Here is a 17,975-nt window from a genome sequence, read left to right as displayed (position 1 = left end):
AGGTACCAGTCCAGATGTCATGTCCCGTCACTGAATTTTTCTTCTCATCAAACCCAAAAAATAAACTTTTTTTCTTTTGAACTTATGAAAAAGTTTCCAATTTAACCGATCACAAAGCTCAGTATTTACACTCAATGCCACTCGTCTTCACACTTTCTCTTTTCTCTCTCCCAATTCCTCAATCTCTCTCCCTCGATCTCCCAAAATCTCTCTCTTTCTCTGTTAGTTTTTTTTTATTTCTTCTGCTTCTGGGTTTTTTTCTCCGTTAACTGTAGTTGGGCTAGGGTCTTGAGCTCCGTTCCTCGATAATGGCGGTTTCTTTGAGAAGAAAGCTCGTGTCTTCCTTCTATTAAAAAAGCTAACTTTCCCCTTTTTTATACTAACTTTCAAAATGGGAAATTTCTGAAAAATGTGTTGCAAGTTAAGCTTGTGAAAGTTTCGATTTTTCGTTTTGGGGTTCTTAAATTTTAGGACAATTATTTAACTTTTTAAAGATTATAGGATAATTATTATCCGTTGGGAGTAAATTGGAAGCTAAGTTAGTGTATCTCTTTGATCTGTTGTAAAGTTTGGTGAGCAATGAATCGAAGTTTTAGGGCAAAAGAGTCTCTATTGCTGGATTCAGCAGAGAGACAAAGGCAACAGCTTAGGGCTTCTATGATGGCTGAGAAAGATGAAGAGCTTTCTTTGTTTCTTGAGATGAGACGCCGTGAGAAAGAGCAGGATAATCTTCTTCTTAACAATAACCCTGATGAGTTTGAAACTCCATTAGGTATGTAATATGTTTTCTTTCTTTCTAATTTTGTGGAATCAGGTTTCTGATTTGAGCTTGGAGGTTGATTAGTTATTGATGGGGTTTGGTCTATTTAGGTTCAAAGCATGGAACTTCGCCGGTGTTTAACATCTCAAGTGGTGCTCCACCATCTCGGAAGGCTGCTCCTGATGATTTTCTCAATTCTGAAGGCGATAAAAATGACTATGAATGGTAACTTTTTGATCACAAACTTTCATGTTGCGACGCTATGGTTCATTACTTCAGTAACATATTCACCGGTGATGGTTTGAATTTTCTTAGCCACCTTAAGTGCAGGCGGTTTAAGTATTCTTTGTGATAGTATAGTTACTGATTTGCTGTATCTTAACCATGAGGTTCTGAAGTAATATATGTGTGGTAGTTTTGTTTCCTTGAAATTGTGTTGTTTCTTCACATTACATCATTCTGTATAAGGCATGTGTTTAATCTAATAGACTCGAATTTGGTGTCACAATTTGGAACCCTTTGTTTGTGAGGTGTGCGAGTCTTGCACTGAATTCTTATCAAGTTTAGAATTTTGCTGCATAAGGTGTTCATCATTCCAGCATCTCTGTTTACCTCTTCTTAGACATTCATATACTTTCTTGAACAATATATCATTTATCTGTTTATCATTTCCACCCTAACTTCTTCTTGTCTTTCGAAGGCTTCTGACCCCTCCAGGTACGCCTCTATTTCCATCGCTGGAGATGGAATCACATAGGACTATGATGAGTCAGACTGGTGATTCAAAGAGTCGCCCGGCTACATTGACTTCCAGAGTAAGAATGTTATTGCTTAGTGTTCTGACCTCTTTTATCAACTCCTGGAATGGATACTAGATAAACAACCTAATGTAGTGCAACCAGTATTAAAATAAAGCTCTGCTGTTATTGTTTATATGTTTTGAATCGCCACTACTAGTTTAACCTGCCGCATCAGTCTGTGACGTTTACATTTCAAGTTTCATGATTTACACTAGTAAATCGCATTTATCGTTATTGCTATGTGGGATGTTGCTCTGGATTTTTTTTAGAGTAGCACATTTTCACTACTTCGTTATGGTAACCTATGAATTATCTGTCGTAGCTGGCAAATTCCTCAACAGAGTCTGCTGCAAGGAACCATCTAACATCTAGACAACAAACTTCTTCTCCTGGATTGAGCTCTTCCAGTGGAGCAAGTCGAAGACCTTCATCATCTGGAGGACCTGGATCAAGACCTGCCACACCCACTGGAAGATCATCAACACTGACGGCAAATTCAAAATCCTCAAGGCCTTCAACACCCACTTCGCGAGCCACTGTCTCCTCAGCTACTCGACCTTCTTTGACTAACTCGAGGTCCACAGTATCTGCAACGACTAAGCCCACGCCTATGAGTAGGTCAACAAGTTTATCATCATCTAGGCTCACACCTACTGCATCTAAGCCGACTACCTCAACTGCTAGATCTGCTGGTTCAGTAACTAGATCTACCCCTAGCACCACCACAAAATCTGCAGGTCCTTCAAGGTCCACCACACCTCTGTCAAGATCTACTGCCAGATCTTCAACACCAACTTCAAGACCCACACTTCCTCCATCTAAAACCATATCAAGGTCATCTACACCAACTCGCCGTCCAATTGCTTCTGCAAGTGCTGCAACTACTACAGCAAATCCCACAATATCCCAAATCAAGCCTTCTTCTCCAGCGCCAGCAAAGCCTATGCCAACACCATCTAAGAACCCTGCTTTATCTCGTGCAGCATCTCCTACAGTGAGGTCAAGACCATGGAAGCCGTCAGACATGCCTGGTTTCTCATTAGAAACTCCTCCAAATCTAAGGACAACATTACCCGAAAGGCCACTTTCAGCGACAAGAGGCAGACCTGGAGCTCCAAGCTCTCGTTCTGGTTCAGTTGAGCCAGGGGGCCCTCCAGGAGGAAGACCAAGAAGGCAATCATGTTCACCATCAAGAGGAAGAGCACCAATGTACTCTAGTGGTAGCTCTGTTCCTGCGGTTAATCGTGGATATTCCAAAGCCAGTGACAATGTTAGTCCGGTGATGATGGGAACAAAAATGGTGGAGAGAGTAATAAACATGCGGAAACTTGCTCCACCCAGATCAGATGACAAGGGTTCTCCTCATGGTAACTTGTCTGCAAAGTCTTCATCACCCGACAGTGCAGGATTTGGAAGAACGCTCTCCAAGAAGTCCCTTGATATGGCAATAAGGCATATGGTATGTATCTCTCTCTTCTCTCTTCCTCAAGTGGTGGCAATTGCGTTTAACTGATGATCAAACGTTTTGATGAAAACAGGATATACGTAGAACTATTCCAGGGAACCTGAGACCACTAATGACGAATATTCCAGCATCATCAATGTACAGTGTGAGGTCTGGACATACACGTGGTAGACCGATGAATGTTTCAGACTCTTCTCCACTAGCAACAAGCAGCAACGCAAGCTCAGAGATCAGTGTCTGCAACAACAATGGCATTTGCTTAGAGGCAAGTGAAAAGGAAGACGACGCAGGCAGCGAGAGAGGTTGCAGGTCCCCTGCAAGCTTACAAGGGAGATGAAGGAAGAAAGAAGAAAAGCCTTTTGTAAAACGTTCACATTTGAGATTCTCTTTTATTGTTTGTGAGTTTTAATTATCACACGAGTTTGATAATGATGATATGTGAAGTAGCGTTTTGATGTTTTATGTAAACCTCTCCACTCTCGTCTCTACTTTAACCCTAAAATGGATGGATCCTTTAACCGATTGATTTGAGATATTAACCACTATTCAATGGTAACTGACTAAAACATAAAAAGTTATCATTCCAATATGACATAATTATGTTAATAACACACATGAACCATAAAATCTCTCAGCTGTTTATAACACATAATGAAATGCAAAGACTGAATTCACACAGATGTAAGCAACGAATAAGAAAACAAAGGAGGTTTTTAAGCAGCAGTAACTGCCTCAGTGGGCTTGGTTTCGGGAACATTCTTTGGAGGAGCAGCCGCCTCCTCCGATGGAGGTTGAGAAGTGAGTTTCAGGTGAGAAGGTGGGTTGTGTTTGAGCTTCACCAATATTTGTCTCATTCTTGTTAGATCGGTTGGCTTACCGGGCTTTGGACCTTGAATCACAGAGACTGTTGGCTTCTTAGGATCTTGTTGCTCTTTTTTTCCTCTCCTTTTCTCTATTGTTGGAACTTCTTTAGGAACTAGCTCTGCTATTGCCTTCCAGTAATTCTTGCTGGATTCCGCGTAGAACTTCTCTTGGTTCTCCAGATACAGCTTAAGTGTTCAAAGACAAATAAACACATAAGTGAAAGTTTAATCAACACTGTAACAATGCAATATGCAGATAAAAAGGTATCAAAGATCACACACGTAATGAAGATAATCAATGTATTAAGATAATCTCAAAACTGACAATGCATTAAGATAATCAATCACAGTTGACTTAAGACTAAGATGGTCAAAGTTTGAAAATTTTAATATCAACAAGCCATTGACTTGCATTGACAATTCTCCACAAACCACATGACAACAACACAGATTGAGAAAAGATGATAAAAAATTCAAATCTTTTAGCAAAAGAACAAACCTTTTCCTTCTCTCTGTTAGCTGCTTTGTTGTTTTCACAAGTTACTTCAATCTTCTTATGAAACTCTTCTTTGTATTGATCAGCTTCCTCAATAATTTGCTTCAACAATTCCTTTTCTCTCTTCTCCTTCTCCTCAAGTTGAATTGCATTTTGTCTACACATAAACATAATAAAGCCATAGCACGAAATCAGATCTATACATCTTAATCAACTCAACAAGCATTACAAGCTTACGGATCAAGATGTTATTCTAGAACACACGATTTGAGCAATAAACTCTAAGCAAAAGTAACAGATCCAATCTAATAAACTGATTACTTCTGAGAACAATGGACACTAACTAGCAGATAACTTCAATTCACAAAAATTGTGAATCAAAATTCAAAATTGAAATTCTCAGATTATCAAAGAGATTCTCAACTAAATTTATCCACTTTATCGATTTTCTTCAGGAAGAAGTAAACAAAAAGCAACAAAGATCAAAACTTTGAGTAGATCTAACCTTCTCCATTCTCTAAGAGCAAATCCCTCATCTGATTCCATCTCCGACGGTGGTGGCAAGATAGGACCGTCGTGATCCCCGTTGGATCCGAAGATGCCGTCACCGTTGGAGTAAGCACCGTAGTCAGAAGACGGCGCTGCAAAAACATCGTCGACGGAGTCCTCGACTTGGAGTGAGCCGTCGAAAGCTGAGAAAGAATCAGTGGCGTCAAAAGAGCCTGAGACTGGAACAGACTCAGACGCATCATCGTTGAGTATGACGAAGGAATCGTCTTCAAAGGCAGACATCTCTCGAACACACAAAAAAAAAAAAAAAGGCAGAACGAAGAACTCGCGAATCTTGTCTTTTCAAGTGTTCTCAAGCTTATGGCAAAAATTAATAACGGAGATTTGTGACTATTTTTATTTCCATTTTTCTTAATGGGCTTTTTTCGAGCCCAAATACTTCCAATTCATCATGAGTATTCCGGTTTAGTTATGGTTTAGGTTCCAACCGATCCATTAGATTACAATTAATGTTCCATACGTGTTCTTCTTATCTTAATCAAAACGTTTTGCAATTTAGTGTGGGTTCGGTTGTTCTACTTTCTAATTCAACCGGATCATTGAAACTACGTGTTCTTCTTTTCTTGTTTAAAACGTTTTGCAATTTGGTTTTGGTACGATTGTTTCATTTTCCATTTCAAACCTTCATTTTTTTTTTTTTTTTGAATAAACCTTCATTTTCTTTTTGTGTGTTTCGTGATTGAGTTCACAAAGTCTCAAATTATACACTACTAATGAATTGGCACAATCATTGAGCACGATTAATATAGAGTCTTGAAGTCATGGAACATCAGAAATGAACAAAACTATGTGCAAAGAAAAGTTGATTCTTTATTTGCATGTAAAGAAGAACATTATCATCACAACTACTGAGAAAAGGAACAAAATCAACCATATGTTTTCACGTTTAAGTATATTAATAATCAAGAGTAGAAGAAAACTTTTGGAATCAAATTTTCGTATTTATAGAGGAAAAATGTTAACAACTTGATATCTTGTATGACAAATATTTTTTTATAAAAGCCTAAAACAAAAATAAACAAAGACTTAACACATTCATGGATTCTAGCGTCGGAGGATTTTATGAGGTGGAAAAGGATGGTAACCTTGTTTTGGTATACCATCATCCGAAATATTGCCCCATACCCCAAACACAGACCGTAACCTCCTCCAGTGACCTTCAACCTCTTTTCTTATGCCCTCGATCACGACGTCGAAAAATCAAGTCGTATTCAGACACTTATCCGCTTAATTCTTCCCCCGAGTACGTCCTTTCTACAACGACGACCTCTCATGATCATCATGTACTCCCTTTGTTTTGGTGCAACAATAAAGAATTTGATGCTGATGGTGGATGCTACATATGCGAAGGCTCAAATTCCGGCACCGACTATTATTTCTGCAACTATTGTAGCATAAAATTACACAAAGAATGCATTCAATCTCCACTTATAATCAAACATCCTTACCACCCTGAGCACTATCTCCAACTTTTCTTTCATGATGATAACTTTCGTAAGATTGAGTGTTTATGTTGTGGAAGAAAAGCACATTGGTTGATTTATCATTGCACCACATGCCAGGCTTTTATGCATCCCATATGTGCGATGAAGCCAATACCTTTTCTTATAGACCCACCAAAAAAGCATATCCATCCTCTCACTTTTTTCCCCAGACAAACTTCCTTGACTTGTAATGTTTGTGGTTTGTTGAGAAAAATTTATCCCACCTACGTTTGTTTCAGATGTAACTTTGTAACTCATAATGACTGTATGAATTCCCCACACATCATCAAGATATCACGTCACCGTCATCGTATCTCGTTCACTTTTTCTCTTACATCTAGAGAATGGTTTTGTGGAGTTTGCCGTTTAAGTATTAACGTTGATTATGGTGCATATACTTGTGACACGTGTAGCGATTATGTTGTTCATTCAATATGCGCTCTTGGGAAAGATGTGTGGGATGGAAAAGAACTCGAAGGTATACCAGAGATAATCGATATAACAGAAAATGATGGACCGTTCGAGGTGATATCTGAAGGAGTGATACTTTATTTTCATCATAATCATCATCTCCGACTCGAGGTCAGCAACGTTTATGATGAAAACATGCTTTGTCAAGCGTGTGCCATTCCTATCTATGAAGGTAACTTATATGTTTGTATGGAGTGTGATTTCATCCTCCATGAAACATGTGCTAAGGCTCCCCGTAGAATCCAACATGCCTTACATCCTCACCCACTTGTATTGGAGGTTATCAATAGCTTTACTTACAATACCTTCCGTTGCAACGCTTGTGATCGTGGTTCTATTGGCTTTGCCTATCACTGTAGGATGGAGGTATGCAACTTTTTCAAGCTTGATGTAAGGTGCGCTTTAATTTCTGAGCCGTTTGATTACAAAGGTCATGAAGATCCCTTGTTCCTAGCTTTAAACCCAGAAATAAAACCCATATGTCATATATGCAAAACAGAATGTTTAAAACAATTAAATTGCATCAAATGCAATTTCATTGTATGTTTTAAGTGTGTTACCTTACCATACAAAATAAAATATAAGCATGACACACACTTCCTCACAATTTCATTTGGTGAAGAAGTACGTGAGCAAGAATGGTGTGAAATATGTGAACGTAGTTTAAAGGATACATGCACAAAAGTATTCTACTGGTGCAACGAGTGTTGCACCACTTTTCATATTGAATGCTTAATTGGTGGAGACCCATATATCAAGCCCGGTCAATATTTCAATAAATGGGTATGCAGGGTTCAAGTTCTTCCCAAATGTAATATTTCTCGACCATTATGTGGTTCTTGCAAGAACCGTTGTATAGGGAAAATATATGATGTAGGCTACCGTGTTGAATGTTCATATGAATGTATTTAAACAATGTATCCATGCATCTGAATAAAATGTAATTTCTCTATTATTGATTTCAATTTCATAAAACTAAACTGATTTCTCAATTCGTGCAATTACACAAGAGCTCTTTGAATTAGATGATTTTCTGCCGGAGGAGCTGCATCGGTCAACACAAGATATAATTTCTAACCATGTGCTTATGCGATTAGAAAGGCAATCATTTTCGTCTCTCGAAGGTTTCAAACAAGAAGCAAATGAGATGGCAAATGCATTGCTCGATAAATAGTCAATGTCAAAACATCACTACAATGCCGCTAGACTTTATAACTAAACCGGTCACTGAAACCCTAAACCTGATTTTAGGACAAACGATCTGAAACTAGAGAACTGCATTTACACATTGTTTTGCACTTCACATCAGAGTCTTTTAATGATAAAAACCGCCATTCTCTCCACTCTTTATGTACATCAAAACAAAACAGTGGAGACTGAATGGTTTACCTAAACGAACCAAATCTTCTTTGGTTCTCAAGAGTTTATGTCTGCGTCTGGGACGGAGACTGAGATGATGGAGACTGAGCCTGAGCCTGAGTCTGAGACGGAGACTGAGTCTGAGTCTGGGATGGAGACTGAGACTGAGACTGAGACTGAGACTGAGACTGAGACTGAGACTGAGACTGAGACTGAGACTGAGACTGAGACTGAGACTGAGACTGAGACTGAGACTGCGTCTGAGATGGAGACTGAGCCTGAGCCTGAGATGGAGACTGAGCCCGAGTCTGAGATGGAGACTGAGACTGAGTCTGTGTCTGAAAGTCGTCACCTCCATTACCTATAGACTGATTCGGAGGCTGAGACTGTTCTTCCCCAGGTGGTGTGGCATCTTGGTTGTTCCTGTCTCTGTTTCCGCTAGGCCGAGGTTTCGTAAAGTACTTGTCAATGAATTCTTCAGCACGGTCAGGGTATTTCTTCATCAAATAGTTGTTGAGGGATTTTCGGTATGAAAAGTCCTGTTTGGCCCCATCAGTTGAGACAACAAAGAAGCACCTGCTGTCTGAGAAGATGGTGTGCTTATCAACCTACATCGTTGTTCAACCAAGAATTTCACATCAGGCATAAGGCTAAGTAAGCTTTAGAAGAGAAGCTAAGTTTGTTAAGGAGAAATGTTGTTTACCGTGATGAAGTCAACGCCAGAACCAAGCTTTGTCTCTTTTTGGGGATGGAAGTTCAAAATCTTCTCCAGGACAAACGTCTTGTCATCATCAGAAATTGGGTCTCCATCAGGGTACCTTCATCGAAAGAAGATAGTTTTAGATAGATGAAGCATAACAAGTATATGGCATGTGAAACAGCATAATTAATTATACATAGAACTGGAAATTGTATAAACAGAGCGTAAGAACTAGAAAGGCATACGCAGACGGATGCATAATTTTCCTGAGAGTCCTCATGACTGGCTCAACATCTGAGAGCAGCTCTTGCTCCTCAGAGGTGAATGAGTCCAAGCGCTGTCTCGTTGCTGTAAACATGGGAGCCAAATTATCCTCAGATCTAGGTGGCCTAGGAGTATGGTTCCTATTTCCTTTCCAGTCTGCACCACCACCATTGGACCAGCCACCACTAGATGGAAATTTCTTGGCTGGATTTCCCCACTGGCTTCTCTCTTTATCATCCTTCTCTCTACTTTTGGTCTCCTTCAAGGAAACCCACGGATTTCTATCATCCTCATTGGTATCCTTGTCTTCTGCAGTGGGACTTGGCTGTCCCCACGAACCCCAAGCGCCAGCACCTGATTCAATTTCAGAAGTCTTTTTGTTCCTAGAACCCCAAGCAGCAGCATCTGATTCAGTTTCCGAGTTGTTTTTGTCACTAGAACCCCAAGCAGCAGCATCTGTAGATCCCCAAGCAGCTGGACCTGATTTCGTATCCGATTTCTTTTTGTCCCAATTACCCATAGCAGCAGGGCCTAATTCAGTTTCAGAATTCTTTTTGTCCCCCATACCCCAACCAGCAGGACCTGGTTCAGTTTCCGATTTCTTTTTGTCCCAAGCACCCCAAGCAGCAGGACCTGACTCAGTTTCAGAATTCTTTTTTCCCTGAGAACCCCAAGCAGCAGGTTCTGAGTCAGTTTCTATGTTCTTTTTGTCCCAAGAATTCCATGCAGCAGCACCTGATTTGGTTTTGTCACTAGAACCCCAAGTAGCACCATTTGACTCAGTTTCCGAGCTCTTCTTGTTCCAGGGACCTAAAACACCAGCACCTGACCCAACGTCAGAATTATTTTTGTCCCTGGAACCCCAAGCAGCAGCATCTGATTCTGTTTCCGAGTTCTTTTTATCACTAGAACCCCAAACAGCAGCATCTGTAGAACCCCATGCAGCAGGAGCTGATTCAGTTCCCCAGTTCTTTTTGTCCCACGATTTGTCTGAAACAGATTTGTGTCCCCAAACGTCAGAAGTCGGCTCATTATTTTCTGGGACAATGGAATCCTTCGGAGCTGGACTTGTTTCCCAGTTTGGTGTTGTATCTGCATCAGCATCCTTTGTCTTTATACCCCAAGCACCCCCTGAATCTGACTTGGAAGATTCTTGAGCATCTTTTCTAGTGTTCCAACTAGACCAAGCATCTTCCTTCTCAACATTTGTAGTCTTTTCCCAATTAGACTCCGGGTTTGCCTCACCACCTGTACTTTTTGAGACTCCCCACTCTGAACCACCACTGCAACCATTGTCCCACGAAGAGCTTTTCTCCCAGTTGGCTCCTGATGGCTTGCCTTCGTCATGTAAATTTTGGAAGTCGGCACTGTCCTCAAACTTGGGCTCTCCAAGAGCAGAGTCTCGCTCGGGCGATTCAGCCCATTCAGCCATTTCTTCCTCTGTAACATCAAAACCAGGGGAAGAAACAAATGCATCTGCGTTTGTCGTGGATATGACCATTTGAAGGAAGCTGTACACATCTGTTTCTTCTTTATCATCTAGACCAGTCTGCAAATAGGTTGACAACAAATGACATAAAATTACATAACAAACTTATATGAGAAAACCTCAGTCAATTGGTATGATTTCCAGTGAGAATGTCTACCTCTTTTTGGTTCCATAGGAGCTCAAACTGTGAGCCTGTACCAACATCCACGCGTTTTCCCCAAGAACAAGACCCAACGACTGTTGATAGTGAATCTGTATGACATTTCTCAGCCGCTTTCTCAAAACATTTTCTTGGTGCCTAAAGGCACAAAAAGTAATTCCTGTTAACATGACGGCCAGTATATAGTCTAAGAAAATAATTTGTATTAGACTAAAGGATTGAACTACTAACAATCAGAGTTGCTTCTGTGAATGGAGCCTTGATGTTTAAGGATCGGGTCAAAGCTTTGTAACCTCCAGAATTGAAACCCAACATAGTCCCTGAACAAGTCATGTTGTTTGCTAGGAGAATGATGTGTTCTTTCAAAACTCCCTTGGAGACCATTCTCACTGAAGCTGATAGACGCTGCAAATCAAATCAACATCTTACGTTTAAAATCCTTACACAAACAATGAGCAAATGTGATACCAAACATGAAATATGTAAGAAGTATCATGACTTAAGTGTAAGATCCAGGAACGGATCACGTTTTAAGTTAGTAAGTACCTGTACTGCTTGCTCAAAAGCACAGGATAACCCAAGCAATTCTTGCACTTGTTTTACAGAATAAGGGATTGACCGTTTTGTGTCTATTAGATGAAGCACTGAAAGACATGAGTCTATCACAACCCTCCATGCATCACCACTTTGCTTGACAGCAGATTTTTCAACAGTGACATCCAAAACCCATTCCCCTCGGCGGGATGCATGACGATTCCGGATCCACGTTGTCATGTCTGAACTATTCCAGATTATATTTGCTGAGCAAATCCGTGAATCACCTGCTCAGTTTAGATACAGGAGTATCATCAAAAACATGTATCTAGAAATCTTACTAAAACATAGGCTTTCTTTTATAGTAGCACAGAATATCGATCACAACTTGGAGGAAAATTCAATCAGACTAGTTGAGAAAATATTTTGGTTCATTAAACTTCTGGCAAAAAACAAAATTTCGTAAGCCATGTAACTACAAAATTTTGAAAGGAAGACTCTATCAGATACACTGCTCCCCCATCAAAGAAGAAATCGAAGTGTAGGGAAACAAGCGAAATATACAAAAATGAAAAGTTTTATTCAAATACCTTTGATCACTATTTCCAGCAGAACTGGGTAAACTGTATTGCAAAGAACATCAAGAGTTCGTTCTAGATCGGGATCGGTGGCATTGTAGGAGAACGTCAAACAAGGCATATCCGAACCTTTGCTCCCACAAGGATCTCGGAAAGAGCAGCACTCACTGTTCATTGGAGAATAAATCAATCATAATCAGGTAGAAACCAAAGCTAGACATTATGCTATGAAGAACAAAAATGATGGAAAGAAGATAACTGGAAAACTAGAAATCAACATCAGACTTGCTTTCTGGACAAATTATGCATAACATTCAACCAGAGACGACATCCAGAGGAAAAGCAAATCATTGTACAAACCTGACAGACAAACTTGTTCTCTTGAAATCATCAGTAGCTTTCTTCTTTTTCTTTTGTCCTAGTGAGTTAATTACATCCTCACACTTTTGATGTATATCCTGCATACTGATGTTCCAATCTTGCAGCAATGTCTAGTAAACCAAAAACACCAATTACACAGCAAGAAAAGGATAATAGGAAAGTGTTTCTATGACAGGTAGAGGCTTCCAGAAAGATTCAACAGTAAAGGAACCAGATTCAAACCTTATTAAGATGAATATGGCCATGTAGGCATGAATCAATTCCAAAAATTTCTGATATAGTTGGTTGCTTTCTATATCTTCATGCAAGTAAAGAGAAAGCAGATTGCAAAGAGGTTTAGTAAAACCATAAAAAAAAAATAACACAAACACTAAAAAGAGCGACTGAAGTTACTAAAACCCAATTCTTACTCGACTAGGAATTCCACTGCAGTATCTTTAAGACTAACTTTATTCAGCTTGTTCCTGACTGTGCAAGCAGCATTTTCCTGGCAAAACCTTTTTCCACAATGGCATTCGTTTAAATAAAGGATTACGCGCCGATCATTAGTAGTGTTTTGGAAATTGACTTTGCAGAGCAGAACTTCCTGGGAAAAGAACAAATACAGAAAACAATTACACAACAATACAGATGAACAAAGCTGTATTCAGAAGGCAGATTTGATATTGCTATACCTTCATTAGCTCCCATGATGAATTACTATTTGGAGAGGAATCAAGCACTGCCTTATATGCAGGATTTGACATGGCAGTAGCTGCCAATACTCCAACAGGTTCTCCAGCTTCAAACAGACCTTGATGTCCACGTTCAGAATCAACTCCATATTTGAACTGGATGACTGAGTTACTACAGGTGTTTCTTACAGTTCCATCGTTTGTAATCACGATATCCCGAAGAACAGCCATCAGGTTCTTAAAGAGGGTTCCAGGCTCAGCTAATCCCCTTGAAGAGCGAACAATTACCTCCCTAGCTGCAATTGAATGAGCCATCTCTTCATACGGATCCAGCCCATGAAAGAAGCAGCCCTTCACTATTCCAAAATCACCAGATGAAGAAATCCTGCCATACTTTCTCTTACAAAAGATAGCCATGTCCTCTACCAGAGTCTTCGTGTAAAACTTCTTCTTGTCAGAAAGCTGAAGACCCAAGAAGCCTGTCTGCTGCACCAGCTTGGTGATTGCTGAGTTACTCTTGATATCAATCAAGTTCCGAATGGAATATGACTTCAGCATAAAGTTAGCAGCCACTTCCTTCACTTTGTGGATGCTGTTCTCTAGCTGCAATTCATCTCTATATGATAATCTCAAGCGAGACACCATAGGTGAAATCTCTCGGATTATTAGGTTGTGAATTACATCCATGTCTGCCCTAGACATGGATAAGTCTTCCAAACTTAGACTAAATCCCTCAGCAAACAGACTTTCCATCAATAGAGGCTGCAGCGAATCAAAGAATCCAAGTGTCTCCTTTGGACCCTTCTCCAGGAAGATTGAAGTTACAATTTCATTGATGATGGACCCCATCGCGTCAACCCCGAAATCAAACTTCAGCAAATCACTTCCATCAACCAGGAATCTGTCTCCTTTGCAACTCAGACGTTCTGGAAAGGCAAGCTGTAGAATCTGGAAAACTGTCCAAGCTGGGCCAGATTTACTGGACTTCCTTAGTGCTGGTGGTGGCAGGGACAGAGAGCCATACATAGCTAACTGTTGAGCAGTTGCCTTGTCCAGAAATACCCGCTCCAGCATTACCCTCAAAGACAGTAAAGAATCACTACCCATCTGCAAAATCAGCTGTCCAGTATGTGAGCTAAGCAGTTGCTTCTCCACAGAGAAGAGCTCCATAACCTCTGCCTTAGCACTAAGAGACTGAGGGTAGAACAAATGGACACAATCACCATCAAAATCAGCACTGAGGGGGCTACACATCAGAGGGTTAATCTTCACGGTGTTGTCTTCATGAACATACACCCGAAGCGCTTGAAGAGAATGTTTATGTGTTGTCGGGGGTCTGTTGATAAACACAACATCCCCATCCATGACCCTGCGATGAACAACCTGCCCGGGTTTAAGCTCAGTGTGCCCCTTGGATCCATCCCTTAAAGAATAGGTCGTAGAACCTTGAGTATAACTCAAACACAACTTGTCGTCTACCAACTTTTGTAGATAACCTCTATTGTGGACACTAACCCTTTCCTCAAATGTGATTCTCTGCGCAATTTCTATTGGGATCCCTACCTCATTCACATGTCGGTAAGCATCTCCAGTGATGACGCTACGGGAAGAGAAACCTGAACCCTTACGGATGAAAAGTGTTCTCATTTTTTCTGTCCAAGCTTTTGAAGATGAACTATCCGAGATCTTAGACACCCCGTATCTCATATCAATGTTTCTTGCCGCTTTTGCAGTACCCCTCACCTGGAGATAGGTATCCACCACTCTAAACATCTCACTGGCTTCAGCCTTATGCGACTCAAAGTTTGTCTCGCCAGACCTAGAGCTTTTTATGGCTATGACTTTCTTCAGAACGTCCTTTAGCTCAATTCTGGAAGGATCCTGAAAATAAGAATGACACAAATCCAGGGGTTACAACACAAGCCAAAGCATTCAACTCAACATAGTAATTTAGTTTCAACTTACCACTGACATGGTGCTGAAACCATCAGAAGCCTCTGGCACTGACAAACAGTTAGGCGGGACAGGAAGATACTCTAGTATGTATCCTTCTTGAGGAATATGTCCCTTTGCCGTGAGTTTCTTTCTTGATTCTTCGGGGATCCGTCTTAGAATTTCCTTAACCTATTTGTTTTCCCACCATATGGAAAAGGACACGGAAAGTACATAATCATCAGTTTCCAGAAAGAAAAGATCTTAAAGATAGAGAATGATTCCAAATGAACAAAAAGAACGTCACCATAAAATCCTACATAAACAGAAACATAAACACACAGAAGAAAGTAAAAACCTCTCTTGCCAGCAGGGGACGCGTGTAATCGCTTCCATAGCGATAACCATATCTTTCCAGGAAATTCCAGCAACCAGGCTGCAGTCTTGACCTAGATGGGAGCTTCAGTTCTAGATATGAGGCACCATCTGATGCTCTATCTTTGATTGAGATTTGCGAAGCTTCCTAATAAAGTAATATAGTAGTTAAAAATCCAAGACGTTCAGCAATAATAACATCCAAAATAACATAAAGCAGTGAATGTTTCATGATGCCACGAAAATACCAATAGCTACTGCTTCACAAGCATTGATTAATGTTACTTTCACTGAATGGATCAAAAGAAGCACAAATACTATTTAGATTTGAATTAGCAAGTTTTCTAACATGCAACTAGTTGAAGGAAAACTTAGAAAAACTAACTAAATGCTGAACCAGGTTCACATAAGAAACATCTATCAACTTGCTTTCAGGTAAAACTTAAAAGGAAACAATCAGAATGTATATGCCATTACTCACCTCACAACAGACACCCAACAAGCGATCCGCCAGACCACCACTTGTGCCCTGTACTCAGAAAGGTGAAAAAGATTAGTCGAGATTTTATATGGTTTATTTATGTGTGGATCACATGGAATTTAAGAAAACTCAATGAGGTAATACCTTTGCCTTCTTTATCTTCAGACATTTCAAGCACAGAAGGCTCAGCATTTGTTTCAACTCATTAACATGAGCAGGATGGTATATTGGCACTGGAAGCTGAATATAACCAAAATGACCTGAAAATGTAGAAACAAATACCGATATCTGAAGAAGTATTCCAACAAATGATGTAAGAACAAAAATATAGCAACTACGGAACTGGATTACCTTCACATTTATCTGGTTCTGTCGCACCGCAAGATTCACATTTACCAAATTCAAGAGGTAACCCCAAGAATGCGTTAGTGAGTTGACTGGGATGATTAATTGCGGATTCACTAATCGATTGAATACACTGCAAGAAAGAATTACAGTCCAGTGAGAAATGGAATAGTGACAGAGGATATATCGCAGAACAACATTTATATGCAAAAGTGTAGCACTTAGCATCACACAGAGCTTGAGTACAATTATAGTGAATTTAGTGCCAAAGATAACCAAAACATAGAGGTTTTAGCTATTCGAAATCCTTCAGTTATGTAAAACCCATGATAAACATTGATGCAGAACAAGATGGATCAATTCCAGAGAGTATAACTCTTATAACTTACTATTTCATGGTGACTAGCAAGAGCAAATGTGATTCCAACAATCTCTCCGTCAAGAATCTCTGATGTAGATTCTTCCTCCATGAAAAAACCCTAACGAGCGAAAATCACACACCAGCGAGACCGAGTTAGCTCTTATCAGATGTAAACAAACAGAGAAACAAAGACATTTGAGCTCACTAACTTGATACAAAGAAAAATCAAGTCTTTGAAGAACAAGTTCTCAAATCTGTAAAAGATACAATTTTTATACTCGTTTACACAAAATCGAAGCTGTAGTAACACACAGTGAACCAAAAAATCCGAACTTTCAAACCTAGAGTAACCTACATTTGAAACCCATTTCGGAGAAACCCCCCCCCCCCCAAAAAAAAACACGGCGGAGTCATGATCGAGCTCTTTTCCCGGAAAAACATCTAAAGATAAGAGTTGGGTAAGACGAAAATACCTAAGAATTCGATGATTCAGCTGCGTATTTGACCCGTTTTGGTTCCTCAACCGGAGAAGAAACGAAACAGCGGGAAACAAGGGTTTTTGCAGGTGAGAAGAGGGAAGAAATCTGAGTGAGAGTGAAAATGGCGGACTTTTTCTTAAAAGAGGAAACCGAGAAAGAAGATTGCGAGAGAACAATTTTGGAGTGACTCTACTTTTCTCTCTCAAAAATCTTTTGTTCTTCTTCACTCTTCAGCTTCCGTCTTTAAAACCCACATTGCATGCAAAGGGAGAAATATTTTCAGTTTCGTTATTAATTAACTAAAATAAAAAGGTATCAATTTTAATTTTTCTTTATTTGTCAAACAATTGATAACACTTGGGAATATGCAATGATGATGAAAATGATTAAAACAAATATTTATCCACATATTATGCAAGACCATGTCAACAACCATTGACAAACTTTTTTTTTTTTTGAGAAGAATAAAGGATTTCAAAACCATAGAATTAGCAGTGAAGCAAAACATATAAATACTTCAAGTAAACTATTTTTTGGATTCGATTTTGGTGTTGTATATTTGATCGATCGCCATAGATGACCGTTTCCGTTTGTAGTACGCTATGTTTGATGCGATAAAAATCTAGCGGGAACGATGTTTTATAAAATAATGGTTATACCAAAAAAACGGTAAGAACTAAGTGGATCGACTTGTAAAAAAAAATTTGAGATATTTTTTGTATTCATGAATTTGTAAATAGTTCATACCAAAAAAATGAATATGTAAACAGTTGACCAATCAATTAAAGACAAAAAAACAGCTCTTTTGTCTTCAAAAATTATATATAAAATGTTAAAGTATTTTTTCATTTTATTTTGTTATATATTTGATCGATCACCATAAATGAACTTTTCAATTATATATTGATGCGATATGAATATGAAAGGAACAATGTTTTCAAGAGATAAACTTCG

General features: G+C 39.5%; 4 protein-coding genes across 8 annotated transcripts; 2 read left to right on the top strand and 2 right to left on the bottom strand.

Moving 5' to 3' along the window:
- The first annotated feature begins 3 nt into the window (after positions 1–3).
- Positions 4–3,547, top strand: AT2G40070 (flocculation FLO11-like protein). Of its 3 annotated transcripts, NM_001084559.1 has the most exons (6): positions 134–314; positions 680–772; positions 871–985; positions 1,461–1,575; positions 1,883–3,019; positions 3,099–3,546. In NM_001084559.1, the coding sequence occupies exons 2-6, from the start codon at positions 700–702 to the stop codon at positions 3,360–3,362; spliced, it is 1,704 nt and encodes a 567-aa protein (NP_001078028.1). In that variant the 5' UTR covers positions 134–314; positions 680–699; the 3' UTR covers positions 3,363–3,546. The 3 variants fall into 3 exon arrangements, with proteins under 3 accessions (NP_181536.3, NP_001323814.1, NP_001078028.1); NM_129565.5 differs by having other exon boundaries at positions 4–772; positions 3,099–3,547; NM_001336819.1 differs by having other exon boundaries at positions 35–772; positions 871–1,575; positions 3,099–3,547.
- Positions 3,533–5,316, bottom strand: CLC2 (Clathrin light chain protein). The gene is made up of 3 exons (NM_129564.3): positions 4,890–5,316; positions 4,388–4,541; positions 3,533–4,074 (listed from the first exon to the last, which is right to left on the bottom strand). Exons 1-3 carry the CDS (start codon positions 5,174–5,176, stop codon positions 3,739–3,741), a joined length of 777 nt encoding a protein of 258 aa, NP_565921.1. The 5' UTR covers positions 5,177–5,316; the 3' UTR covers positions 3,533–3,738.
- A 620-nt stretch (positions 5,317–5,936) lies between these two features.
- AT2G40050 (Cysteine/Histidine-rich C1 domain family protein) lies at positions 5,937–7,859 on the top strand. 2 transcript variants are annotated; one of them, NM_001202789.1, is made up of 2 exons: positions 5,966–7,081; positions 7,269–7,859. In NM_001202789.1, exons 1-2 carry the CDS (start codon positions 5,992–5,994, stop codon positions 7,301–7,303), a joined length of 1,125 nt encoding a protein of 374 aa, NP_001189718.1. In that variant the 5' UTR covers positions 5,966–5,991; the 3' UTR covers positions 7,304–7,859. The 2 variants fall into 2 exon arrangements, with proteins under 2 accessions (NP_181534.1, NP_001189718.1); NM_129563.3 differs by having other exon boundaries at positions 5,937–7,859.
- Positions 7,860–8,021: 162 nt separating this feature from the next.
- NRPD1B (nuclear RNA polymerase D1B) lies at positions 8,022–17,280 on the bottom strand. Of its 2 annotated transcripts, NM_129561.4 has the most exons (18): positions 17,016–17,280; positions 16,571–16,660; positions 16,188–16,314; positions 15,981–16,096; positions 15,837–15,884; positions 15,339–15,503; positions 15,014–15,172; positions 13,049–14,929; positions 12,785–12,960; positions 12,597–12,672; positions 12,354–12,484; positions 12,006–12,160; positions 11,428–11,702; positions 11,113–11,286; positions 10,879–11,019; positions 9,214–10,781; positions 8,972–9,086; positions 8,022–8,876 (listed from the first exon to the last, which is right to left on the bottom strand). In NM_129561.4, the coding sequence occupies exons 2-18, from the start codon at positions 16,649–16,651 to the stop codon at positions 8,334–8,336; spliced, it is 5,931 nt and encodes a 1,976-aa protein (NP_181532.2). In that variant the 5' UTR covers positions 16,652–16,660; positions 17,016–17,280; the 3' UTR covers positions 8,022–8,333. The 2 variants fall into 2 exon arrangements, with proteins under 2 accessions (NP_181532.2, NP_001323985.1); NM_001336818.1 differs by having other exon boundaries at positions 8,157–8,876; positions 8,972–10,781.
- Positions 17,281–17,975: the final 695 nt, after the last annotated feature.

Source organism: Arabidopsis thaliana, chromosome 2, assembly GCF_000001735.4.
Source record: "Arabidopsis thaliana chromosome 2, partial sequence".
NCBI classification, from domain to species: domain Eukaryota; kingdom Viridiplantae; phylum Streptophyta; class Magnoliopsida; order Brassicales; family Brassicaceae; genus Arabidopsis; species Arabidopsis thaliana.
The sequence above is the reverse complement of the archived record's forward strand: the minus strand, read 5'-3'. Positions and strand labels throughout refer to the sequence as shown.